We start from the raw sequence: 27,476 nt of genomic DNA, 5'->3' as shown, positions 1-27,476 counted from the left end.
AAAGAAAACAACTGCTGTTCCCTAAAGAAAATACATGCTGTTCCCTGAACATTGATCATGCTGTTCCCTGAACATTTCATCTGCTTTTCCCTGACCATTACACCTGCTGAACCCTGAACATTACACCTGCTGTTCCTATAATATAACAGTAGCTGTTCCCTGATCAGTATACCTGCTGTTTCACAAACATTTCTATTGTTCCCTTTAAGTTGTATGCGCTGTTCCCTTAACCAAAACACTGCTTTTCCCAAATAAAAGTACCAGTTGTTCCCTGAACATTTCACTTGATGTTCTTTAATGATTACTGCTGCTGTTTCTTAAAGATAACACCTGCCGTTCCCCTAAAATTGCACCCATCGTTCTTCAGTGATTACACTAGCTGTTTCCTAAAGATAATACCTTCTGTTCCCGGATCAAAACACTTGCTGTTCCCAAACATTGCACCTGCTGTATCTTTAACATTGCACCTTCTGTTCCCTGAACATTTACAGAAGCCATTCCCAGATCAGTATAGCTGCTGTTCCTTGAACAACATGGTTGACTCAGCACAAAGCCTTTGGGCAGGACATGTAGGACATGTGGGAGCGGTGATTTGGGCCCCGGGCCCTGAGAGAAAGCAGGTTGAACTTTTGAGATGTGAAAACATGCTACCCTTTGACAGCCAAGAAGAAGAAACATTTCTCTAAAGCAGGAAAATAATGTGAAAGAAAACACAGACTCCACAATGGTCTTTACTCATAGTACAACAGATGAGGAAAGTTTGTTCATGGCCCCCCTTAAAGGAGGTCCAAGGCATCACCAATGGATCCATGATAAAGCAATCACTACAGTTGAAGCACAGAGAAGGATTTAATGTACAGAGAGAGGTTTGAGTGCATATTAAAATAAAGTTATCTCTGACACCTACACATCAACACACTGGTTAGTTTAAAGTCCAGCAGTGCAGCTTATTCATATTTGACATGTGACAACATTAGTCTCTACAGTTGCTATAGCTTCATGTGGTGGATTAAAGGACAATACTTTCTAATCTTGAAAGTCAAAGAAGAAGGTCTTATACAATGAAAGAACACACTAAGTAAAGTACTGAAAACTAGTCTTCTATATCACTCTTAATGTCGTAGTTTAACAAACTCAAACCTTCAAACCACACGTTTTCACCTCTTTCTGTGTTCTTTGTAAAGATGTTAGTGTTATCTGAGAATAAAATATAGTCATCTGTTTACGGCTGTACAAACTGTGGGAGTGGGAGAGAGAGATCAGCTCTGAGGAACACGTTGAACGAACAGGGATGATGGTTTCCTGTGAGTCCATGCTACCTTACAGGGATGAGAGCCTTTCTATTATTGCCAAAGACTAAAGTGCATGCTGCTTACCGCTTACTCAATGGCTTGAACAGTAACACACATTTCTTCCTACAGTACTAACAGGGTGTGCAGCACAATGTGTCAGCATTTTCTCAGCTGTATACAGAGTATACAATCATCACATGTCAGACAGGGCGCTCCCAGGGTCAGAGTCAGACACTGAGACATCAGCGCTGACCCCAGTGTGTGCTATAGAGATTTCATGTTTAAGCTCCAAATCAAAAGAACCTTCATGTAACGTTAGCTGGCTGAAGGGCAGATTAAAGCAGGCATAAAACTTGGCACTTCTTTGAGCTTCCCTCACACACACCACGCCCCCACATCCAGGGAAGACTAAAGCAGTCCAGAGTTTCTGAACAGGAGTCAGACCTTTACCTGATGAACAGTATGACCTTTATGCCCCTCATTTTCAAATGAGGGGCCACATCCCCTACCTGATTCTGCTGTGTACTCATGCTAACTTTAGCCTGTAATGAACTATCAAAGGCGTTCCAGTTGACCAGGTTTCACCCAGACCTGACCTGGACTAACCCAGTGGGAGAGTCTTACAGGTTATTGAGTTTCTGTCCTGAGAGTTTCTGATTTTAACACCAACGACAACCTTTCTTTCTTTCTTTCTTTCTTTCTTTCTTTCTTTCTTTCTTTCTTTCTTTCTTTTTACAAACCTCTCTGACCTGCTCCTTGCACCACCTCATGTTTCAGAAACTTCTGAAGATGAAGTCACAGTTTTACAGAAATGGTTTAACTTCTCTGTGGACCTAAACATCGCAGAGATGTCCCACTTTCAGATGGCAGAGTGAGACATGTGGACAGAAAGAGGACTCACGCATGGATTAAGCGAAAACAGAGTGTGTTCCAGCACTCATTGGCTAATAAGCAGACTATTTTGGGGGTTTAATAATTCTTGTTCCTAAGAGAGTACCTGATGAGTCAGAAAACGTCTTTATCCTGAAAACCATCTTAATCCAGACTTTCTTAATCCAACCCTCTCTGAATAAATCATTATCTTTTCTTTTTATTAGTAGGTCAATGCTAAATGACATCACTTATCTGAGACTGGTGTTGTGAGGTTAAGGTCTGAGGAGGTGGTGGATCTCAGGGTGTTAATAACTAAACTGGAGGTGGGTGAATTTTATTAAACTACTTGTGTTGGATTGATCTCAATCTGCAGAACTCAGCGGCAGAGAGTGAGTGTCTCTTCAGTTTGGCACTGTGTTCAGATGGAATGATCATCATTTGAATGTAGAAAACAATTTGGATCTTTAACGAGGCAAAGAAAGCAGAAACCAGCCGTGTCTGGCCTTCTTTTGCACGTTCATACCAAATCGTCTGGAATGTCAAAATGCTTCTGATAACACACGAAAGACACGTCAGGAACATGGCAACTGCTGTCACGTGATGATGACTGGGTCGACTGTACAGAACTTTGTATTTAAAAAATTCATTCTTTGTTAAAATATTCTTGTTGAGTGGCCTAACTGCTGGAGTTTGGTGATTCATCAGAGTTTGATCAAAACTGTCACAACAGTGTGAGAGGAAGGATCAGTTTTATCCAAACTCAGAGTTCAGTCTTAAGTTTTAAAGCCCATTGTTTTTTTATCAGTCATATCCCCGTCTGATCTGTTAAGTTTACCCAATAACTTGCCTTGAGCTACCGGAGAGAGCGCCATCTAGTTTAAATTTGTCACCGTATCAAACCTCAAAGGTTGAGTTACCAAACACACCTTCTACTTACTGATCAAACTATCCTCAGTCTGAACACAGACTGAATGCTACAGAGGTTTTCCTTAAGGTTCTATGATCAGATCAGGTTTGTGGCGCCGTTTATAAAATGTGATTCTGACAGAACTAAACAAAGAGTATCACATCTTTTGGTGTGTTCGTTAAATTTGTTGGGGCATTAGCAACACAAAGGATAAAAATAAGACGCTAGATTAAAATCAAATTATTTTAGGTCTGAATGGAACATTAAGGCCTTTAAAGAATAATTTTCTGAGCTCCTAGAGCCAAATTTGGATGATGGGATTGTGGGAAATGGAGTTTTTGTGACTGCTGTGACAGAAAAGGAATTACAGTCCTAAAAAGAGACGTAGAGAAGGCTTCAGCCCTGCTCTCATGAGCAACCATTGTGACGGATCCTGAACACTTCAAATGATGACTGACAAACATGACGCCCCCCAGTGGTTAGACAAAGAAGTGATATTTATTCCTCCCGCTGTGAGGCTATTTACCCTCAGACAGGATCTGTTGTCTGGAATGGTGCAGTGTGCATGGAGCGCAGATTAGAGACAGAAAGTTTATTCTTTAAAAAGTGAGGTGATCAGTGAACAACTTCAGAGATTAATTCAAGCTTTGTTCCCCGGCAATGAGGCTCCTTTCAAGTAGTAACACTTTGTCATCTTTCAGGGATGAAACAAGCTCCAGTGTAGTGTTTAGTATGTACATGGGTTACATTATATCATGACAAGACAACGAAAATAAGTTAATGAAAAAATCAAAGCCTGCTGGAGGGTCGGCTGGGCGTAACAGACAGGTTCATCGTGAGGAGAGGATCTACCTAATCTGAAGTGTTTGGGTAAACTAAACTACCTTCCTTACTGGGTTTGTGTGTGTGCATGTGTGTGCATGTGTGTGCATGTGTGTGTGTTTGGATGGATGAAGAACAGCTGCTTACTGTATGTACATATTTGTGTCCCTGGATGAAGAGCTAAACATCTTCATCCTCGTTATTATTGTCCTGGTATCGAAGGCAGCACATGGGTCAGGGTGACTATAACCTGATTTATAATAAAAAGTCTCAAAGAATTTGTTTTTTCGTGATCCCAAAACCAAACTAACCAACCAAACTAACCTTTCCTGACTGCAGGACAAAGACAGGTAGAATCTTCATCTCACAGTTCAGGTAAGACCGGAGCATTGAAGGAAAGCTGGATGGTCAGCTCTGAGGTCAGACTAATTAGCTGCCTTTAAGACGCCCTGGGTCAATCTAGGGCTCTTGTTTGAGGATTCGGTGTAATGCTGGATCAAAAAGTTAGGACCCTCTGTATGCAGAACAAAGACCTGACCCCCTAAGAGCTGGTCTGCTCAGTCTCTGTCAAAACCTTCACTTTCTTTGGGATATCACAAAAACTGCAGCAAGGGGAGGAATCTTCCTGGAGGTATCAGGGTCAGGCTGCTGGGATCACACTTCAACCACCTTATCTGCCTGTACCCCTAAACTTGTTCCTTCATTCATCTTCTATCCCTCATCCTGTTCAGGGTCATGGGTGGCTGAAGCCTATCCCAGCTGTCTTAGGGTGAGAGGTACAGGTACACCCTGGACTGGTCACCAGTCAGTCACATGGCTGACACACAGAGACAGTCAACCACACACTCACCCCAACAGTCAGTTAAGAAATCACCAATTTACCTGACGAGCATGTTTTCGGACAGTGGGAGGAAGCAAGAGTTTCCTCGCTGAGTGCCTGGTTGAGGTCAGCGTCAGGAACCCAAACACCCAAAAGAAGCCCCAGTAAAGCCAGACTGAACTGGTTTTCTGCCAGCGGCCAGGTAGTGTGACCAACACAGGCCTGACATGGATGGAGAGACAGAAATATATGAGAACAATATTAAGGAGCTAGGAGTGAGCTGACCATTCAAATGTAATCAGTCCTGAGAGACTATATCCCTAGTCCCTATGGATTCAGTCCTTTGGACAGCTCATCTGGGCTTCCTGTGTGGGACTGAGGACAAACTGTTGGAGTCCATTGGAGCTGACTGTGTAAGTAACCAGTACTTCTCAAACGTAAGGGTCGAGGGCACTGGGAGACCATAAGGACATTGTCCAGGACTTGGTGTTCCCAGTCTGCAGGTGACAGCATCTACCAAAAGAGGCCAAGGGGGAGGGAACCAGTCATGGACCACCAAGGCTCACTGAGGCACCAGAGGAGCAAAGACAGCCTGTGAGGTCTGATCCTGAAGAGCTACTGGAGAAAGACCTACACTGGACCCCTGATCTGAACCACTGAGCCATGGAAGAAGGAGGTCTGGAGGAAAACAATGAGTCTATGGAACTCCAGGTCTCAGAGGTTCTGGACTGCTGTGGTCCAAATAGGGACCTTTGGCAGGTGGTCATGATGTTAAGCCTGATCAGTGCAAGTCAGACCTGGACCTCTCCAGGATGAGCTTGAGGGTGGATCGGGGTACTTCTCTTAGCTTGCTGCTGGTGTAGCCAGGACCAGGACCAGCCTAGGATAAGCTTACAGAGGGTCACTAATCTGAACTCAGAATGATTCTGTGATCACAAAAAAACAAACTGAACGTTGTTATTGGCAGCAAATCAAAGGGCATCAGAGTTAATGAGAGGTGACTTTCTTTGGTTATAAACAAAGATTTCTTTTGCTCCCTGCATTAAGTTTATCACCAGAACCAGTCTAATGGTTCCTTCCTAAACTGGAGAATCAAATCAGTCATAAATGTTCCTCTCATTGCTTGACTTCTTATTTTGAGTACCCCAAAAACAGGCCCAGTCATCTTCACAAAATTGCATACCAAGCAGGTGGTTAAGTTGAGATAAAAGCTGGTCAAGGCAACTAGGAGGTAATATAGTTCTATACGAACCACAATGTTTCCAAAAAGATATCCTGTCTGGCTCAGACAAATGATCTGACCCCTCTAAATGAGCATTTAAAGGGAGGTTTAGGAAGTGTTTGCAGTGGTGTGGATGCTTCTCAGACATCATTTTAATGCCATACAGGCAGATAAAGAAATCTGTAGAACATTTTAGCCTCTGAGGCTCTCTATAAGAAATCAGTTATCACTGTAAAGAACAGACAGTGTTGCATCAAACGGTGGTTGGAGGCCAAAGAAGGTCCACCGTGAAAAGCTGACACATAATGATGTCTGGTGTTGTGCTTATACCACGGCCACTCACCAAAGGGTCACGTCATGCTAACAGCTCTGAGGGGCTGCACTCAGGCATGGCAATGCTCTGAACTAAGAACTAATGTTAGCATGCTAACATGCTGTCGGTGACGTTCATAGTGCTGATGTTTAGCATCATAAATGTCGGCCTGGATCCACGTTAGCATGCACACATTAGCTGTCTGCATAAAAAGTACACCTGATGCTGATGGACGTGTGGCTGGTTCTGCAGGTATTTGGTCAGAAACGTAAAAACATAGAAATAAAATGATAAATCAGGCCCACTGTGTGCTCTGTGTCTGAGTTACACTGGATACTTCAAAGCTCCCTGGAGACAGTATGAAGAGTCACAATGACTCGTCCTCTGAGGACTATGAGTAACATCCATACTGTAGCCTGGAGTAAAGAGGCGCTAAACTAAACTTCTGCTTGTGTGCCATGGATATAGCATGGCTACAAGTTTAGCTTAGCTTTTACTGTCATTGATTGGAGGCTTAACTTCTTTTCTTTTCTGTGGTTGCTCAAGTTTCAAAAACAGAAGTTTCTGAAACTTCAAAATGATGGAAAGGTGAAATGTTTGAGTTTTGGTTTAAAGGAAGTGTTAGTCCTGTAGGAGGCTGGGCTTCTTGATATAAAACAACACTGAAAGTTTGTTTTGACAGTTTTTTGAGTAATACTCACAGGGAACATTTGGCGTGTAACAGTGATGTAATTGTTCAGTTAATTCTCATGATATTTTCATTATATTAATTTCTCCTGCTTTGCTGAAACCAGTCATGAACTGCTTATTCATCTTTTCTATTGGAGCATTAGCACTTTGTTGGTCTAAAAAGTTTAAGCCTAGATTTCACTTACAGCTTCAGAAGTTAATAACTTATGTTTAAATTTCATTCCTGCATTAAGTAAAAATATTAAATTAGTAACATATATATATATACACTCAAAGATTGGAATAACATAGACAAAAGCTATGACAAAAGCTCGACCATGATGAAGGAGAAACTGTCACCCATTTAGTTTGTTTTTCTCTGTGGCTTTGTTTGTTTACGTTTCTATAGTGATACTTGTTGACCAGCACATTCACATAATTGTGATGTGATCTGTAAATATTCCCCATTTGATCCTGAACTATTCCTTTTTGTTGTAGACACAACCTGTCTGTGTTTCTTTAAAGTGCCTTCAGAGTTGTGCAGATTTCGTAACCCAACTCAGCCTGTTTCAATACTCAGAGAGGTCATATTTACAGAGAGGACGAGTCTGAGATGCCCTAAGGGTTCCTAAACTAAAGGAAAGGGTTTGCATGTTGCCTGTTTGAGGGTTTTAGATGACATCACTGCTACCTTACCCTCTTAATGGCATGAGGAAATAAAAGAGTGGACATGAAATCAGAAACACATCATTCTGAAAACATTATTTTGATTTTCTTTGGGTTCAGTTTTGTTTGTCAGAGGAGCTGCCAAATGTTTATGAACCATTCAAGCAGCTCTGTGGAGCTGTATGTATCAGTGTTGAAGATGTGCTCATGGTTTTATGTCCACACCCTGTATTCGTTTGACTGACTGTGTTCTTAGAGGTGTTTTGTTTTTTAGAGCCTACGTTTTGCCTGGTTTCTACCTCCTCGGTTCAGAGGGTCGTATTTTCTGTTGAGTGTAATGAGTTGTGTCCATTCCTGGTTGTTGAGACCCTCGTCTTCATTCTGGATCCTTCATCTTATACTCGCTTCCATCCACCCTCCAAAACTAGACGACGTCTGACTCCACCACGCACTGCTCAGTGTACTCCTTCACCAGCTCCACTCTCAGGGTGTTGGTGCAGAAGTCAGCCATGGGCTTCCAGAGAGGCGGATCCAGGAACATCTGGCACATCACATGACCCTTCAGGGTGGCGGTGTGGCGCAGCAGGTGGCACAAGAACTGCTGCCGAGCCAGGGCCAGGTCTTTACCGAACATGTCAATGTTCAGGTAATACCTGGAAATAAAGCATAAACTGAGGGAGACGGCACAGAACTGGAACCCTTAGGTGTCATCCTCAAACTTTCATCTACTAAACAAAAAAAAATGCCCTTCGACAGTCGAAACACTTTATGAGAAGTATGTGGACATTTAAAAGTCAGCAATGACAAAGACATAAAGGGGAGGGAGAGGTGTCAGTAAGTCCTACCTCCAGAGGCCTGTGTGCAGGCTCTCTGGAGGCAATATGAACGGGCACGGGGCCAAACCAGGCAAGGAAACGACCTGGTCTTTGTATTCATTGCCAAACTGACCTTGATCACTCAGGCTTTGTTATTGTATATGTGTTTCTATGTTTAACCATTTGCCACATGGTTGCTGCTGTTCTTATGTCCAATATTTAATTTTTGTTGACCTTTGCATGAGCAAATCTAAACCCAAACAGAATTGGACCAAGGGTCATCCCTGTGTTAATCAGAGACAGTAGTTAGTGGTAGTATCTGATATGACAGAGAACATTTACCAGTCATCTCCGATGGGCACCCTAAAAGGGAAGGTACACAGGCTGGCCACAGTAGGATTGGACACATCGTCGACCATCCAGTCGATGTCCTTCTTACGAAGGATGGCCATGTTGCTAGGCAACACTTTGAATGGCTGCCAGTCTTGGATGATGGTGGCATTAGGAAGGACCCCTTTCATCAGGTCAGTGCTCAGGTACAGATGGTGGATTGCTGTTTGGTCAAGGCGCACTGGAGGAGCGTCAGAGGAGGTGGAAAAAGGTGACTGGATGTCTCCAGCTACACCCAGCTCAGACAAACGGAGCTTGACGTCTTCAGCTCTGAAGCGCAGCAGCAAAATACCCTGAGAGGAGAGAGGAAGGGGAAGGAGTGAGCTGAGGAATATCTACAACAGAAAACACACAAAATGAAATGTCAGCTTTTCTGTTCCCACCTGTTTGGTTATGATGCGATACTTCTGGAAATCCTTTGGTCCAAGCTGATCATCACGGGTCAAGCGGGTTACTTTGACATCTGGGAACTTGGATTTGACAAGCTCAGAGCAAAAGCGCAAGAGAACTCCTGCCACACCTTTTCCTCTCTCCTGAGGGGCAACGCGCAGACCTTCAACCAGCATGGTCTCCCCATCGTCGATCACACACACCGACTCCAGGGCGATCTGCAGAGCGTCACAGGGGAAGAAGGAAGATGAAACAAGGAGCGTACCACTCTCTTTGGGACATGGGTGACTCACTACTGTTACTACAGCTCTGTTTAGGACAGACTGAATATTATTCTTTTCTAGCAACTTTATACTCTGAAGAAAACCCAGTGGAACTCAGAGCCAGAAGAACAGACCACTAACTTTAAATATGAAGATAACTTTGGAAACCCTGGGTGAGCCAGAGGACACAGTCGACTGCCTGTAGAGTACCTGGGGACCATCTATAAGTCCCTGAGATCTGAAAGCTAAAATCACAGTCAACACCTCTCCATTAACAGGTTTGGTTTCTCAGGTTTGTTTTAGCTCAGTGTCCTGGTTTCTGTTCCTGATCCACTTGTGTGTCGACGGTGGATCAAATAGAAAAATGTAAAAGCTACCTCATTTACTTTTCTTTTTAAGCCCCATCACTTCAAAAAGTTTTAGGTCCCATTCATCAAACTCACCACTTTGCCCTGTTTGCGGGCCAGTATGACGGTACGGTTGGTCTCCTGCAGCCAGCTGGTGTATCTGGTAGGCAGGTAGTCCAGACCTCCATAGATGTCCTGGCTCATGGCCATAATATCATCGAAGTCCTCTTCTGTGGCCACAGTGAACTGGAGGCCTGCCTGGGACAGAGCCTCTGGAAGCTGGGGCATAATCAGGCTGGTATCAATCTTCATCTTGAATCAACTGATGAGATACAAAGTGGAGGAGAGGTTATTGTCATGCTCATAAAGAGCCTCAAACTGTTAGAAACAACCACTCAGAACAGGACCCAGAAAACCACTGGGACCTGTCTGGACCTCTGTGCCTGGTTTTCACTGTCAGGTAACCAGGTGAGTCTGGACACCATCCACTGACCCTGGAACAGATCTTTTTCTTTTTTAGACAGATTTGAGCTTTTAGGGGAGTCCAAGCCAAGACCAGCAGCAGCTCAGCAGCAAAGTTGCAGACATTAATTATACAATATGAATACCATTTTCATAGAATAGTTTGTCTGTTTGTGACACTCAAAGCCACAAACAGACAACACATCTGTTTCATCTGAGTTTTAAAACTTTGCACTGAGCAGATTTTATCAGCAAGGGGTAACCGAGACGAGAATCAGCATCTGCTGCAAGGAAGTTAGAGCCAATCACATCATGAGTTAGAAGAAGCTGTAGTGTTCGTATACTACCAAGACCACAAATAAACCAGAGCAGAGCCCTGAAGGCGTGCTTCATCATTCATGGTCCATACAGTATGATCAAAATAAGTGGTATAAAACCTACTTAAAGCAGTGTGTGAAAGCAGTGGAGCAGTGAAACCAAACCACGACCAGAAACTTGCCTTTCAGGCTCAGGGTGAAGGTTCGTAGGTTATTAGAGTTTTGGTTCTTCAAGGAAGGGTTCTTAGGTGCTTAGGGTAAGGGTTCTTGGGGGTTTTGTTCGTAGTGTTCCTAGGGTTTGGGTTCCTGGGCATTTAGTGTTTGGGTTCCTGGGGGTTGGGTTCTTAGGGTTGTGAGTTTGGGTGTTCTCAAGATCTTTGGGGTAGAGTTCTTGAGGTTCAGTTCTTCAGATTTTGGGGTTCTTGGAGTTAGGGTTCCTTGAGGGTTTTTGTTTTTTTGTTTTTTTTAGCTTGGTTTAATGTCTAGCCTTGAACATCAGAAGATTTAGACTTTCCTCCTGGGATCCAAGCTCAGAGAAAAATAGGTGCTGTGTGAGCTATTGGAAGGCAGTCCCTTTTAAAAGCAAAGAACAGGATGAAGGCCTGATTAAAATATCAACTAAGAAGTAGGCCATATTAGACCTGATGCAGGCTGAAGGCATCAAAGAAAAACTCTAAAATGATAGAACAGGCCAAATAACACAAACTGAACAAGGTAAATGTTGAAAATGAGCAGGAGAGAAATGAATGACCACCAAAGCTGAGAATCTGCCAACCACAGTTTGGATCAGCAAACACACAGTCATGGTCCCCTACGTAGTGACAAGTCTCAGAGGACTGCCAGAGGCCACTAATAAGAAGATTAAAGAAGAGCACAGACAGCAATGAGGGGATGAACGTGGACAAGCAGACAAGGGAGAAAGAACAGAAACAGGTTAGCTGGATAAATCAACAAATCTAATTCAAAGTGAAAAAAAGAAAAAAAGTGCAAAAAAGAAGAACAAGATAAATCAGAATGTAATATGTGGTCAGGATCTTTAGAGTGGGCCCAGGGGATTTTTTTTTCTGTTCCTTCTGCAAGAACCCCATGCGAGTGTCACAAACTGGGTTTAGGACTCCAGAGGAACTAGGACAGGAGCCCTTGTGGAGAGGGGACACATTGAGGTCGTGTACACACCTGGCATTTACAAAATGATCTGCACTTCTTCTTAAAGTCCCAAACCACGTTTATGTTTGGCTTAGTGAGCCAACAGACTCAGTAATTTTAGGAAATTCATCAAGGGTTAGTGTTAGAATCACATTGTAGAGGCCCACACAACGGACACAGACAATGCTAGTGTGTAGTGTTTCAGCTGACAGAACAGTGTGTATGTGGTGTTCCTGCTGTCTGTTCGTAAGCCGGGCCTCTTGGGCTTCCACATGACTTAAAAGCGATGTGAAATCACAGCGGGATGCTAACATTGCATGGTTTCAGCGTGCATTGTGGATGTACAGCCTGTAAGAGGCCTGGAGAGAATCTGAATGCTGATAAACTTTTGTAGCATCTGACCCTGTTTAGATTAGGGTTGTTGATGGGATCATGTTACACACAGATCAAGTTCTTTGGATCCTGTGAGTTCTGTTAATACCAGGTGTGAACAGGGACAAAGATACCAGAATGAATGACCATGGAGTCAGAACTATCTTGTCAGGATGTTCAGGGTCCAGGATTTGGGGATGTGGCCTTCACTGTTGGCTCTTTTAGCATTCACGTGTCGAGAGTCTTTATCCTTCTAATGAACACAAAAACAAGGTGCTTTACACATTGCTGGATTTAATTTGGCAACATAAACACATGAAGCTGTACAGTGTGAGCAAATGAAATAAAATAAATTTGTGCAAAAAAAAGACAAAAAGAAAATGCCACACATCATGAGAAGCCAGAAAAACGTCAGTGATACAGGTGAATCAACCTCAGTGTCTGAAAACAAAGTCACATACTGTGAGTGTGGCTTAACGTCAAACAGCTTGTGATGCTGTTTGCTCCAACCAGTACAGATCATATCAGTCTGTCACTTATTAAGAGGATTTAGTTTGACTGAAGCTGTAGATGGAACCAACAGAAAACTCTGTTCTGTCTTTGAGACCATCTGTTGAGGTACGCAGTGTCATGTCAGGGCGTTTAAAAGTGGAGTTAAATACACATCAGGATGCTTGTTGGGAACACATTTCTAACCAGGCTGTTCTCGCCTCAATGCAGCTAAACTCTCACCTCCCTAAATGTTCCTTTAGGGTTTTCTGATTGGGGGACCCCAAGATGGGACATTAATTGAAATGTCATCAAAAAGAAAAAAATATGTTACTCTAAGCTGTCTACCTGCTTTATCAACTTGATTTCGAAGCAGGCTTTAAACCCTAAGAGAAAACAATTGTGTTTTAACAATATAAATCAACTTGCTTGTTAAGGTTGAGATCACATCACAATTGCAACATGGGATAGGGTAATTCAAAGCCAGGTCCAGACCTGTGTAGAGCCTAAAACTGCATAGCAACGATGAAATAAAATGTGGCAGATGCAAACCATGGACACTCCTGAAACTGATCTGAAATTTTACAAAGATATCTTATTTGTGGAGATAAATAAAGTGGAGAAACAGATTAAATAGACCTTGTTACTCCTAACGTGTTACTCAGCCTTCAGAGTCAAAGTGTCTTCATCTGTTAATGGGCCTTCAAGGAATGGAAGGGTAATCCCCAAAGAGACCATTGATATAACTCTCTCAAATACTGAGACTGTGTTATTGGTCATTATTGGTTTCCATTTTGTGTTGTAAGGCTGGTGAGCCCTTTGGTGGTACTGCAGGTAAGAAGGCTCCCGTCAAAGCAAGAAAGATTGATTCCACCCACAGTCCGCGACAGAAAATGCACCTCCAGGAAGGATGGGGCTCAAGTGATTTTCAAGGCCAGTGTCTAGAACTGAATAAGAAACACCTTGGAAGGTCCAACAGGTCTGACAAGTGAACTGAATCTCTGAACAAGCTCAAGGTGACCATGCTGACCATGAAGTCAAGTTTTTGGAGATGCTGTGGAAAAAGTTCTACTACTTAGGTCCTTCCATTTGTCTGAATGTTACTTTTGGACTGATATGGTCCTGGTGTTAGTTCCAGGCCAGTGCCTGACTTAGCACTGGTTCTTTGTCTTTCCAGTGACAAAGAACTGGTTCCAGGTGCTGAACACTGGTGCTTAGCAAGCACTAAACTCTTTGCTGGGCCAGAGCTAAGCACTCACTACGTCAAGGGCTGGAGGCAGGGCTTCGCAAACAACGATTAGTGATGAAAAACAGAAGTTCTCAATAAGGAAGCTTCCAGGTGAGTCATCCGTTATCTTGTTGGCGTTTCCACGTGCATAACTGGTGACGTACTGATGTTTTACAGTGATACTATGACATGGTTCCAACTTGGCTCCTTGCTGATGGAAAACCAAACCGGTTCTTTGGGAAAACGTGATTAGGACCAACTAAGCACTAACACTAGCATCTGTGGGAAGTGATTATACAGTGGGGAAAATAAGTATTGAACGCATCAACTTTTTTCTCATAACATTTATTTCCAAAGCTGCAATTCAAACAAAAACCAGACATTGGTATGGAGCACAGGAGCACCTTGCAAAATTTCTGTTCCTGAGAGTCAGAAAGATAGTCAGAAGAGTACTCAACGCGCCAAGGACCACCCTGAAAGTGCTCCAGAAAGACTTGGAGGCAGCAGGTTCAATTGTTACAGAGAAAACAAAAGGCAATGCACTCAACTGCCATGGCCCCTATGGACGCTCAGCCCGCAAGACTTTATTCCTCAAGAAAAGTCATGTTGAAGCTGGTTTAAAGTTTGCTAAACAGCATCTTGACAAGTCTATAGAATACTGGGAGAATGTTGTCTGGTCAGATGAGACCAAAATTGAACTTTTGGGCTGTCATACTACATACCATGTTTGGAGGAGAAATGGCACTGCACATCAGCCAAAAAACACTACACCAACAGTTAAGTTTGGAGGTGGAAGCATCATGGCATGGGGTTGTTTCTCATCTCATGTGTTGGCAAACTTCATATAATTGATGGAGCAATGAATTGAGCCATGTATGGGGAAATTCTTGATATGAATCTGCTGCCATCCACCAGGCTGATGAAGATGAGACGTGGCTGGACCTTCCAGCAGGACAACGATCCAAAGCACACGGCAAAGTTGACTCTCAAATGGTTTCAAAAGAAGAAAATCAATCTGTTAGAATGGCCTAGTCAATCACCTGACTTCAATCCATTTGAACATTTGTGGAAAGAACTAAAGAAAAGGGTTCACCAGAGGGCACCAAAGAATATTCAAGATTCAAAGACAATCTGTGCAGAGGAATGGGCCAAAATCACACCTGAGCAGTGTGAGCGATTAGTTCAAACATACAAGAAGCGTCTGGAAGCTGTTATTGCAAAAAAAGGCTTCTCCACTAAGTATTAGATGAGTCTCAGTTAGTGTGTTCAAAACTTTTTTCCTGTGTTATCGTACTTAATTCACCATAATCATTATTTATGGACCTGAACGTTGTGATTTCTTTTCATGTGTGGATTTTTTGAGTTAATATCAATGTCTGGTGGAAATTTTGTTTGAATTGCAACCTTGAAATAAATGTAATGAGAAAAAAGTTGACGCATTCAATACTTATTTTCCCCACTGTAAGTGCTCAAGTCCACCTGCAGTCAACAGGTGACCAATTTTCAGAGGCTCACAGTGCACTTCTGAGGTAAACAGGAGTCCAGGCCTCAGAGGGTCAGACTGTCTTGACTGTGAGATGAGAACCTTGACAGTATTATGGCGGCATGGTGTGTACGTTGGGATGATCTGTTGTCATCAGTTTGTATAGACAGACCTTTGGAAGGGGGAAGCAAAGACGGTTCTCAAAGAACTACTAGAGGGTAGAGGAGGAGCTGAAAGTCCTTTGAAAGTCAGGAAAAGACCAGACTTAAGTTGAGCATCTAGTCACAAAAAAAAAATAAAAAGCCATGAGCAGCAATTAAGCAGCAGGTCATCAGACGCCCAGCAAACAGTGGTCCAGGCCTGATGGAGATACAGAGCGTGTGCTGTTCTGAGAGCTTAAGATAAAAGGCAAAAAGGAAATGAGGGACTGGTGGCCTAATAGTGGTCCAAAACAAACCCAGTTAAATTACTCTGAACATGGATTTCAACATGGTGAAAGAAGCAATCAAAGATGTTTCTGCTGAGATATTAATCCTCAATCAGCTCTGTTTCTGTCAGACTGACCAGTCCCTGTGCCCGTCATGTCTAACAAAGTTTAACCCCCCTGGACCAAATCAAATCTGTACCATAACAATCGTTTTTTTTCAAATGTCGCTCTAACATCCAGAGTGTTGTTGTGACTTTGTGAGTTTTAACAATCAATGCTTCATTACTGGTTGGTCTGCACTTGGATCCACCATGTGTGAGAGGGGGGGGGGGGTCCCTGAGGGGGGTTGGTGGTTTGCTGAGAATAACACAGAAATGCTCGACATGTTCCAATAATCTATCAATGGGCCATGTGAGCTGTGAGGGCATTGGTAGAGAAAACACTGTCTGCTCACAGCAGGCGCACACACACACACACACACACACACACACACACACACTGGACTGGTACTTTTCCATCATGCTTTGATGCTTTGGGATGAGGTGTCAGGCTTGGCCGGGTGTTTGGCTCCTGCCAATGAGAGTTTGTGTGTGTGTGTGTGTGTGTGTGTGTGTGTGTGTGTGTGTGTGTGTGTGTGTGTGTATGTGTGTATGTGTGTGTATGTGTGTGTGTGTGTATCTCTTAGTCTCTCTCTCTCACTCATTGATTCACTCCTCTGTTCACTCTCTCACGCTCTGGCTTACTTCCTCTTTTCAGCTGGCAGCAAACTCCAAACAAACTGGGCTGGGTAATTTGTGAAAAGTGCCATTAAACGCACAGATTGGGTCTTCGAATGATGATCATGAGCATCGGGCTGTAAAGATTTACACTAAGGATCACACCTCCATCACCCTAATCTACTTCATTCTGAAGGCAGCGGATCACCTGAGCCTCCTCAGGAACATGGGTGTGTTTTTGAGTCTGTTGGCACTTCTTGGTTTCGTTTGGAATCTGCTGCCGACTCAGATTCAGAGCGTGTTCCCTTCTTCCCCACATCCCCGACAGGAGCATCATTGTGAACAGAACAGGTCTCTTATCAGCTCAATAATATGAAACTCAGAGGAACACACCATGTCTTCAGCAGATTATCCTGTTGGTCAAGTGATGACAACATGGACACCAAAATCATTCATGTCTCCTGGGCAGATCCTCGGCTCCAGGGCTTCATGCCAGTACGCTCCATGCTGACACAAACACATGAGCATAGCACCGTGTTGCACGATAGCAGGCTCCATGTCTGTTTCCACCGCAGCCCCGCCTACACATGAAACAAACCATTGACACAGAGGCACCAGAAAAGGATTAGTGGGTGAATCTGTCAGTCATCACTCTGTGCTGGTTCCACATTTTAACTGTCAGGTTCAGAAAAGGCTCATGCACCGTACCCCAAGGTTCAAGAGTTAGCGTCTGCTGTTAGGATCAGAGAGCTCTGAGCGTTTTTTTAAATCCACACACTTGTGATTGATTTATCATCCTTATGACTGAACCATAAAGCAGAGACACAGTCAAGTCCACCAGTCACAGACATGAGTGATGGACCTGGTCTCTTCTTTACAGTCCAAGCAGACTTCTGTAGGACCAGAGTTCTTCCTACAGACCAGCAGAGGACAAGTCCTCCATCTGAGGACAACCAGTGTACGACTTGAATGAATGAATTCGTGATCTACAGGGTTTCCTAAGTCTGGAGGGCTTCTTCTTTCCCAAACACCACAGATGAGCCGACCACAGGAGCTAAATCATTTTATTGTTTAAACACAAAGACTTTTACATCTCAGGTTCTTAAACACAAGCCATTTGAGTCTTCAGGAGGTCCTGGACCCACTGGAGAATGAGGATGGTCCTGGAGAGGAAGTGTTTCTAAAAACAAAGACAAAAGTATTATGTCATGAAGTTTGACTTGTGTGTAATGAAGCACCAAATAAAGATAACTCAGAACTCATTCATAGCACACTTACCTCGATGAGGGTGGGTCAGGGGTTGGGTTTCTCTCTCCAGGTGAACCACTTCAGGTAAAGTGCTCAAAGACCACCACCTGTGTGATGCAGCTGTGCTCATGAATAATGAGACAGGATGTATAACTTACACCAGAGAGGATTCCGGTATTCAGGTACCAGCTGCTGCTTCAACCAGCCAGAGGCCTTTATAAACATGAGACACCAGCTTTCAGAGTCCCAACAACCAGACTGCTTCAGGCTCTCTGAGCTCCACATCCCCTCACTCAGACTGCTTCAGGCTCTCTGAGCTCCACATCCCCTCACTCAGACTGCTTCAGGCTCTCTGAGCTCCACATCCCCTCACTCAGACTGCTTCAGGCTCTCTGAGCTCCACATCCCCTCACTCAGACTGCTTCAGGCTCTCTGAGCTCCACATCCTCTCACTCAAACTGCTTCAAATGGATGAAACTGCTTCATCCAAACTCAGGCCCTAAGTCTCAAGGTGCTCCAGTATTCACCGTTTACAGGATGAACATACTCCAGGGGGGCTCCTCACACCTACTTCATGTTTCCATTTTGGATCAGTCACCTTGGTCTCAGACTCATCAAGTCTTAGGAAAACATTCACTGATGGATGGCCTGAGATATACTCCCCTGTTCAAGCCCCTTCCTCCATCCTCCTTATCTCCTGATCACAACCATACAGCTGAATGAAGAGGAGCTCACCTGTTCACAGTAGATCCATCTCCACATCCACTGGATTCAAACCATGACATAACCACAGGATCTTTGATAACTTCAGCTAGAATACATATCAAGATATCACTCCTCCCCATGATGATGATGATGATGATGATGATGATGTGTGTGTGTGTGTGTGTGTGTGTGTGTGTGTGTGTGTGTGTGTGTGTGTGTGTGTGTGTGTGTTTGTGTGTGTGTGTGTGTGTGTGTGTGTGTGTGTGTGTGTGTGTGTGTGTGTGTGTGTGTGTGTGTGTGTGTTTGCAGAGATGAGGCAGAGGTTGATATTTTTGGCAGATGTTTGGTGTAAGCAGCTTTCACTGCATTCAGGCTCTTTTTAAAGGAACATTTCAACATTTTCAGACACTGATTCACTTTGATGCAGAGTTACACAACAAGATTAATATCTCTCTAATATCTGTGTGTTTCGGTTTGTGTGTGTCAGGCCTCTCAGCTTAGCTTAGCTTAGCTCATCTTTGGTATAAAAAAAGAAAGATAACTTAAACTCACTTTATTGTGTGAAGTGGCAGAGGAGCTGTGCAGATTTGGAGGTCCTGTAAGGACTTTCTAAATGATCTTCAAAGAGCATACTTTTATATATGTATCTGTTCATAATCCAGGATTAGGTATGAGTATGATCGCAGGTATAAGTCATAGAAACATTGGGTCATGTGGGTCCTTCAGTCTTTACCAAATCTGGGGGAGAAGCTGCTCTCCGTGTCCGCTCAGGGTTTTATTTCTATTCCTGTGAAGCTTTTTGTCTGATGACACTTTAAATCCCTCTGTGAGCTGAGCTCCTCGCCTAAACCTGACTGAAACTTTAGGTATGAAAATGCTTTCTCATTAAATGATTCCAAATCATCTACATCATCACCATAATCATAATCATCACCATTATAATCATTATAATCAGCATCACCTTGATAATAATACTCTGTCATCATAACAACCACATTCATCACCATCATCATCATCATCATCATCATCATCATCATCATCATCATCATCATCGTCATTATGTACGCCATCACCAACCTGATAATCACCAGTATCATCAGCATCATCGTCGTCATCATCATCGTCGTTGTCGTCATCACCAGCCTTGTATTTGCCATCATCATCATCATTTTCTTCGACCTTGTTCTAATCACCATCATTATGATCCTCATCATTGTCATTATCATCTTTATCAACACACTTATAATAATCACCAGCATCATGACAATCATTATAATCATAACCCTTATAATCACCAGTATGTTATTATCATCATCATCATCCTCATCATGACCATAATCATAATCATCGTCATTATAACCATTATCATTAGCATCACCTTAATAAACATACTTAGTTATCATAATGACCACATTCATCAACATCATCATCATCATTGTCAAAACAATCACCAGTCTCATAATATGATCATTATTATCATCAACAGGACTACCACTATCATTATTGTCATCATCATCATCATCATCAACATCATCATCATCGTCATCGTCGTCATCACCAGCATTGTAATTGCCATCATCATCTTCAACCTTGTCCTAATCACCATCATTATGATCATCAACATTGTCATTATCATCTTTATCAACACAGTTATAATAGTCACCAGAATCATAGCAATCATTATAAACATAGCCTTCATAATCACTAGTATGTTATCAACGTGATCATAATCATCATTGCTTTCACTGTCCAAACCATCATCAATGCCATCATCACTATTCAACTACAACTACTCAACATCAATATTACCATCATCCTCATACCAATCATCATCGTCATCATCATTTTAATCACCATTTTCTTCATCATCACCATCATAAAAATCACCATTATCAATCATTTCAATAATCATCAGTCTCATATATTATCATCACTATCATCAACATTTCCACCACTATCATCATTGTTGTCATCGTCACTCTCATACAGTTATCATTAGCATCATCATCATTTTTACCGTCTTTAACATCATCATTAGCCTATCCTCCCCGACATTATCATCATTACCTTTATCATGATGATAATCATCACTTTTACCATCTTTATCATCATTACTATTACTATTTCAGTCATTCTCATTCTCATCAGTGCATCACCATTATCACCACCAACATTATTCATCATTCTGTGCACCATTGTCATCTCTGTCATTACAGTACTGTTATAATCATGATCATCATTGTGCTGTTTTCTTTATATCCTCAGAAACATCAGGTCTGTTAGAGTTACCTGAGAGATGAAAATCATTCTGGTAACATCACATCACTGCTGCCCTGAGAGATACTACATAGAAATGGGTTTTGATAAGATCTGATTGATACCTATGCCCCTATTGCTTCCTCTTTTCGATCCAGTTCCATTTCGATTCCCTTATCAGTTCCTCATTTCTGTGTACAAAGAGTAGGCTTCACATACTTTTGTCAACAATATTGTATTGAGTTGAAAAGTAAACAAATGGCAGTTTTCAGATTTGTTTTCAAACAGTAATAGTGATATCTTTTTACATTGAAAGTGGAATTTCTGTGTTAAAAACAAACTTATATTTATGCATGCTGACCGCTGGCAAATCAATGCAATTTCCTCTATACATTAGCATCACACTAACACTACTTTTCTACACCGTTTCTAGTCCATTAGGTGATGTATATCATGTTGAATGTATTGGATAGGAATCCCGTGTAAGAGAATAATGTTCATTTCTTTGTGGTTTCAGTTCTTCAGTTAAACTTCAAGTAGAAAATCCTGAATCAGAGTTTTCTTGGGAATCTGTTATCATCTGCTAAGCTTAGATAGCTGGGGCTGGTGGTCGACGTAGGTTCAGCCACTACAGTGTAATGTACAGAATCAACAAGGGAATGGTTAAGCATAAAGGCTGATAAAGTCAGTGGACTAAACCATTTGAATGAACTCTAACCAGTCATCAATACCCATCCCATATACTCCTAAACCTGCAACCTTTATACCCCCATAGCCACCTTCATCACTGCTCTCATTATCATCATCACCTTTATCATTTTATTCAATAACATCACTTTTATCACTATTACCATCATCATGACCATTCCATCACCACCATCAATATCTTTATCATTATCATCATCAACATCATCATCTTCAGCATCCTCCTGTTAGCTTTGCATCATTCATCATGTAACCAGTCAAATGTCCTCTCTACATCTTTGCAGTGACTTCAGAGCATGTTCTCCATCTCTCATCATCCGTGGGTCAAGCAGGGCATCAAGGCTATAAAATGACAGAGGGTGGGAGGGGGAGGAGCCTGCTGAGGGGGGAGGGAAGGAAGGGGGAGGGTATTTTATGTGTGTCACTAAGAGAAAGATAGCTGTGGAGGAGAGGAAGACATCTCTGATTCTCTTTTCATTAACAGTTGCTGTACCTAATTTGAGGTGGAGGTGATGTTTTTTTCCACACACACAAACACAAATACACACACACACACACTGAGCCCTGTTTGACTTTGCAGCACTTCCTATGGTGTGTGTCCAATCAGCAAACAATAAAAACCTCTCATGCACTCTCTCATTATTTCTCCTTACCTCCTCCACCTGTCAACCCCCCCCCCCCCCAAAAAAAAAAAATCAGCTCCTCATTCCTCAGCTCCCCCTCCTTCTTTCCTACCAACCCCCTCCTCCATAAATCTCCCCCTCCTCCCCCTACATGCCCTCCCCCCGGCCCTGACGCTGCACTGCAGCACCTATAGGCTCATTAATCTACAAGGTCCCCTCAGTGCGGCACAATGAGTGTGTGAGTGTGTGTATGTGTGTGTCCCTGAGAGGTCTCATGCTGTACTAAACAGAGATTTATGCTTCCTCTCTTTGAGGACTGTTCTTTGGTCACTGCGAGCTGATAGGAGGCTGCAGGGCTTGGAGACTATGTAGCCCCTCATCCTAGACCTGCAGCATCCTGAGTCACTGTCAGCCCCCCTGAGGTCCTGATGCAACGGACAGGGTCTGACAGTCTTTAGAGACACAGCATGGAGCAGGTTAGTGTCTCAGTGTAAATGTATGATCCTGCACAGATCAGCTGCTCTTTGCGCAGGTATGCAGGTGTCAGGGTATCATTATGCTGGACTGTGATCCCCCATACAGACTGTCCTACTGACATCTGATTGGTCAGTACACAGAGACTACAAACAGAAACCAGAACACCTCTCATGCTGAAAGAGTCGACCCTCTGAGAACAGATCTTCAAACAGAATCTGTGAAGACAGATCAGCCTGTGCACACACACACACACAGACGCACACAAACAGGGACAGTGAGTCAGTGTGTTGACAGAAGTACAGAGAAAAGGACATCCATGTTGTGTTTTCAGTTTTTTCACTCCTTCCATGATTAACACAATAAAGACTGAACGCTTTCACGTCCAAATACCAAACTGTCACAGGACATCACATCACCATCACCTCTCTCCACCGTTCATCTCCCTTTCCAACATTCCCTCCCTCTCTTTCCCCCCTCCCTCTCTCCCTCCATCCCTCCTTTTCTGATCAGAGGGCGCATGTTGTGTTTTTTCTAGCGATCAGTCTTAAGATGACGTTTATCCTTGGTGGTCTGATAACGTCAGAGAAACAGAATCAGAAACCGTGGTCTGTGCGACTCCTTCAGTCAAACCAGCAGCTCGAAACCCAAAGACCGAACTCTGAAGTCCTGGCCCAGAGACTGGTACTTACAGTAAGAAGAGCTAGAGATGGACCAGTTTATTAACCTGGATCAGCAGTTTGATTCAAGTTTGGAGCACCTTTAATGTTAGTTCTAGAGCTGCACGATTTGGGGAAAAGGTGCGATTTGCGATTAGGTGGACAATATTGCGATTGCAATTGTGCTTGCGATTTAATAAAAAAAGTTGTGTAATGATGAGTCTACAGACTTGCTTGGTTATCATGGACAAAAATCTGAATTGCATGTGCTGACATTGCGATTGCGATTGCGATAATCGTGCAGCCCTAGTTAGTTCATATCTTTATTGAAGTCTAATGAGATGTCGAAGTGTGCGTGTCCATCTCTTGGTGACTCAGTGTGTTTTAGCAGCATCACCTTGACTCTTTTAGCATCAACAGTCTACAATAACTGTCAGCCAGACATTAACATCCTCTCAGTCTTGTCATGCAGACAGCAGTCAGGGGCCTTCTAAGGGCCCTTCACTGAGAGGGACCCTGAATGTGGGGGAGGGCCTTTTGTCCTCTTTAACAGGCCCTAAAGTCCTGACTACAAAGGTCAAAGCTCCAGGTTGGGCCCTAGCAGGAAGTCTGGACACAGCCATAGCATCAAAGATAGCATTAGTGTTAGCGTCAGTTTAGGCATCTGAGTCAGCATCAGTGTTAACATCAGAGTTAGAATCTGTGAAAGCATCAGTGTTAGCATCAGTGTTGGCATCGGTGTTAGCATCAGTGTTAGCATCGGTCAGCAACTCTAAGGGGATCAATCGTCGATTGATTGAAGAATAAATAATGAGGGCGCTGCTTTAGCTCAGCTGGTGGAGTGTGTACAAAGGCTGGAGTCACAGGGGGGGTACGATCAATTCCCGGTCAGCTGCTACCATCCCCCACCCCAGCTGTCCTTTCAAAATAAAAGCCCAAAGCACCAAAAATAACCTTTATAACTAAAAGATGGTGATGGAGGTAACTAGCTCACACAGCTAAAAACTGTGTGTGTGTGTGTGTGTGTGTGTGTGTGTGTGTGTGTGTGTGTGTGTGTGTGTGTGTGTCCCAGTTCTGTTGGGATGATGGGCTTGAGGTTTTTCTGGAGTCCAGATGGTCGCAAAATGGAGCAGATACACACACACACACACACACACACACACACACACACACACACACACACACGCACACGCAAGCACACACAGACATACTCTCCCTCTCTCTCTCTCTCTCTCTCTCTCTCTCTCTCTCTCTCTCTCCCTCTCTCTCTGTAATATACACTCTCACACAGAAATGTCCCAGAATGCACTGCAGCTCTGGCTGAAGGATAGCTGATGTATGAGCATGTGCAACTCAGTGTGCATGCAACTTTCACTGAAACACTGACACCTGCCTGAATGTGTAACCACACACACATACATACACACATACACACACAGGTGTGTGTTTTAGAGGCGGTCACCTGATGCAGAGACTCTGATAGAGTTTCCTGTGGGGGGAACATGAGTCTGCACGTGTTGGTTATGGACTCTGAGTGATTCATTATTCAGTGTGACGTCCTGAGCATACAGGTAACACACCTCAACACACACGCACACTCACACACTCCTCTACACAGGTCTCTGTGGTCAGAGGGGCTCTTACTGGATGAAGCTTCACGCTTCCTGCTGCACCCTGATGTCTCTGCTGAGCCCTGCGCTCATGGGGTCAGAGGTCAAAGCGTCCACTTGTCCAGCCCATCTTTACTCAACCCTAAAAATAAAGCTTCCTGTCTCACATTCAGCTAACGCTAAGTTTAGCAAGTCAGCAGACATGTGCTGCAAAGGAAAGAAGTCTGAAGGAAAGTCTTCACAGGTCCAGATCAGATTAATAATCCTGAATATTGAGTCTGTCTATGAGATAAAAGTCTCAGACCTCTGCATCCTCCTCCTCACCTTGTCCTCACCCCCCTTTGTCCTCATCTTGTCCTCTCATTTCCTCCTAGTTCTCACCTTGTCCTGTCTTCACCACCTCCTCGTCTTCTCCTCCATCCAGGTGTCTAGGAGGGCTCACCTGAGGAACCTAGCTGTTTGATTTCCTGCTTCTGTTTTAGGAGATAATCCAGTTTAATCCAGAGTTATTCTGCAGAACTGACCCCCTCAATCCGACCCCTCTCAGACTGACCCTGTCCACTCCCTGTCCCTGTGGTCCATCTTTAAATATAGAAACGCTTTCTGCAGTTCTTGCTCCTGAAGCGAGACAACTGAGCCTCGGTGAGGACGATTTATATTCTACATTAAATTGAGTTTTTTTGTGCATTCAGGGTTTCCTCTCTGCAGCCACACGCTCAAAACAAAGACCGGTGGACTTCAAACCTTTGGGTTAGTGCTCCGAGGCCCACAGATCTGTTGCCTGAGGACAATTCACACAAGTCTGAGGTTATTTTTGGCTTTGCTTTTGGGGGAGGAGGAGACATGTCGTCCATCTTTACACAGTCAGGAGTCATATTTAATCTCATCCTCTTCCTCAGATCGTCTCCACATGTGTGTGCCTCACGTGTTCCTTTCAGCACGGCTCATTGATCCTCATATGGACCCGATCAGAGCCCGATCATGTTGATCCAGAGCCTGAAGGATCAATCCACAGTTATCTAATCAGCTGGTCGATCCTCAGGACATGAGACACCATGAGAGAACAGGCAAGTACAGGACCAACACAGGCCTAGACCCAGACTGAACATCATCATCCTGACTCCTGTTACAGGCACCATGTCTTAGATCACATGATCCAGTGCTCAGCGTCACTACCACAGGAGTCCTCATGGTGACTAATCCTGCACCTAAGGTTTTAGAGGTCATTCAGTGACCTTCAGATTATCCTGATCGACCAGTTTGTTGTCACAAGAACTCCCCGATCAGGCCCTCATGTGAGCTTGTCAGAAGTGTCTAAACATCAGGGATAGAGGATCTAGATCAGGTCTGCTCAGAGGTTAGACTGGTCCTCTGTTTGGGGTCTGATACGGGGGGCAGAGCCACAGAGCAGATCAAGAGGTATATGTTGTTTTAGAGGTGGGAGAGCATCCCCTGGACTCAGACCTCAGACAGGTGATCCCATCCGGACTGAGGGGCTAAAACGATCCCACTGAACCCCTTTCTGCAGACTGAGCCCGGCATCACACCAGAGACACACAGAGACACACAGAGACACACAGAGACACACAGAGACACACAGAGACACACAGGGACACACAGGGAGAGGGTTTAGACCCAGAGTTCAGTCCATCTATAATCTTAGTCTCACACACACACACACACACACACACACACACACACACACACACACACAGTGCGCTGCAGATATATTCCAGCTCTGTTCCTGACTCCAGTCCGATGTCTGCTGATCCCCCTCTCACAGAGACAAACTGCATAGGATCTGACACCTCGCTCAGGTACAACATCTGACACACACCAGAGATCAGAGAGAGCGTCAGCCCTGCAAGAAGCTGGTACAATCACACACACACACACACACACACACACACATTCACACACACACACACACATCAGCAGCAGCTTCTTCAACGCAGGATGTAACACGTGACTAAGAAACAATCCTTCACACAGACCCCCGTTAAACACCATGCTAATGAAACGCTGCAGCCAGCCTCAGCGTGTGTCGTTGAACACCTGGATCAGCTGACAGGAACGAGCAGGATGGAGATGAACAGGATGTCCTCTTCACTCTATCAGCATCAATGATTCACGCACGCCTGTTTCTGACCCAACACACACATTGATGTCAGACATTCAGCATGAATACAGCGAATTCAGATGAGCTAAATCTGAAGCAAACTGTAATCTGAATTATTCTGAAAAAAAAGCATTACACTGAAAACACAGGACATCTGATGATAGTAAACCCTGCTGCTTGTGTGTGTGTGTGTGCGTGTGCATGTGCGTGTGTGTGTGTGTGTGTGTGTGCCCAGTTTGTGAGCATGTATGATGCTGTAATAACGTGTCCTGTGTGTCGTCATCAGATGAAAAACGGGATGAATAATCCCTGAAGGTCACATTAACGCGGTTACATAATCCGGCGCAGATTGAACCGGGCATCGAACCGGAGGCGTCGGTGTGCAGCGACGGGCCTGCACGCGCTGCTCATCCTCACAGGATGTCAGAGGATCCTGAGAGGACCGCACGAGCCTCCTCCGGTCGATGCGGCCGGCGGAGTCCGCGCAGAGCGGGGCTTACCGCAGGAGGAGTCCGGCTGGAGGAGGGGGTCTCGCAGTCTGCTGCTGGAGGATGGAGGCGGTGATGCGGGCGCGCGAGCCGCTGCACAGGTCCAGTGATGAATGAGGGACACAGACCGGCTCGGATCCGCTCGAGGCTCCACACGAAC

At 43.9% G+C, this 27,476-nt stretch overlaps 1 protein-coding gene across 2 annotated transcripts; it reads right to left on the bottom strand.

The window, feature by feature from the left end:
• Window positions 1-1,968: 1,968 nt before the first annotated feature.
• Window positions 1,969-27,476, bottom strand: nat16 (N-acetyltransferase 16). Of its 2 annotated transcripts, XM_074699272.1 has the most exons (6): window positions 27,329-27,476; window positions 16,823-17,010; window positions 9,886-10,111; window positions 9,173-9,397; window positions 8,742-9,082; window positions 1,969-8,237 (listed from the first exon to the last, which is right to left on the bottom strand). In XM_074699272.1, exons 3-6 carry the CDS (start codon window positions 10,099-10,101, stop codon window positions 8,009-8,011), a joined length of 1,011 nt encoding a protein of 336 aa, XP_074555373.1. In that variant the 5' UTR covers window positions 10,102-10,111; window positions 16,823-17,010; window positions 27,329-27,476; the 3' UTR covers window positions 1,969-8,008. The 2 variants fall into 2 exon arrangements, with proteins under 2 accessions (XP_074555373.1, XP_074555374.1); XM_074699273.1 differs by lacking the exon at window positions 16,823-17,010.

Source organism: Halichoeres trimaculatus, unplaced genomic scaffold (genome assembly GCF_033239565.1).
Source record: "Halichoeres trimaculatus isolate MK-OKI-2021-1 unplaced genomic scaffold, fHalTri1.1 fHalTri1_scaffold_22, whole genome shotgun sequence".
NCBI classification, from domain to species: domain Eukaryota; kingdom Metazoa; phylum Chordata; class Actinopteri; order Labriformes; family Labridae; genus Halichoeres; species Halichoeres trimaculatus.
Note: the sequence above shows the minus strand (reverse complement) of the source record. Positions and strands in the feature narration are given on the sequence as shown.

Bases quoted from the DNA above. Each gene is read 5' to 3' on its own strand.
- nat16 (XM_074699272.1), bottom strand. From the start codon at position 10,101: ATGAAGATTGATACCAGCCTGATTATGCCCCAGCTTCCAGAGGCTCTG. The intron at 9,398-9,885 runs GTGAGTTTGATG...GACGCTCTGCAG, and splicing joins CCCGCAAACAGGGCAAAGTG to ATCGCCCTGGAGTCGGTGTG. The intron at 8,238-8,741 runs GTAAATGTTCTC...CTTTATTTCCAG, and splicing joins GTGCCCATCGGAGATGACTG to GTATTACCTGAACATTGACA.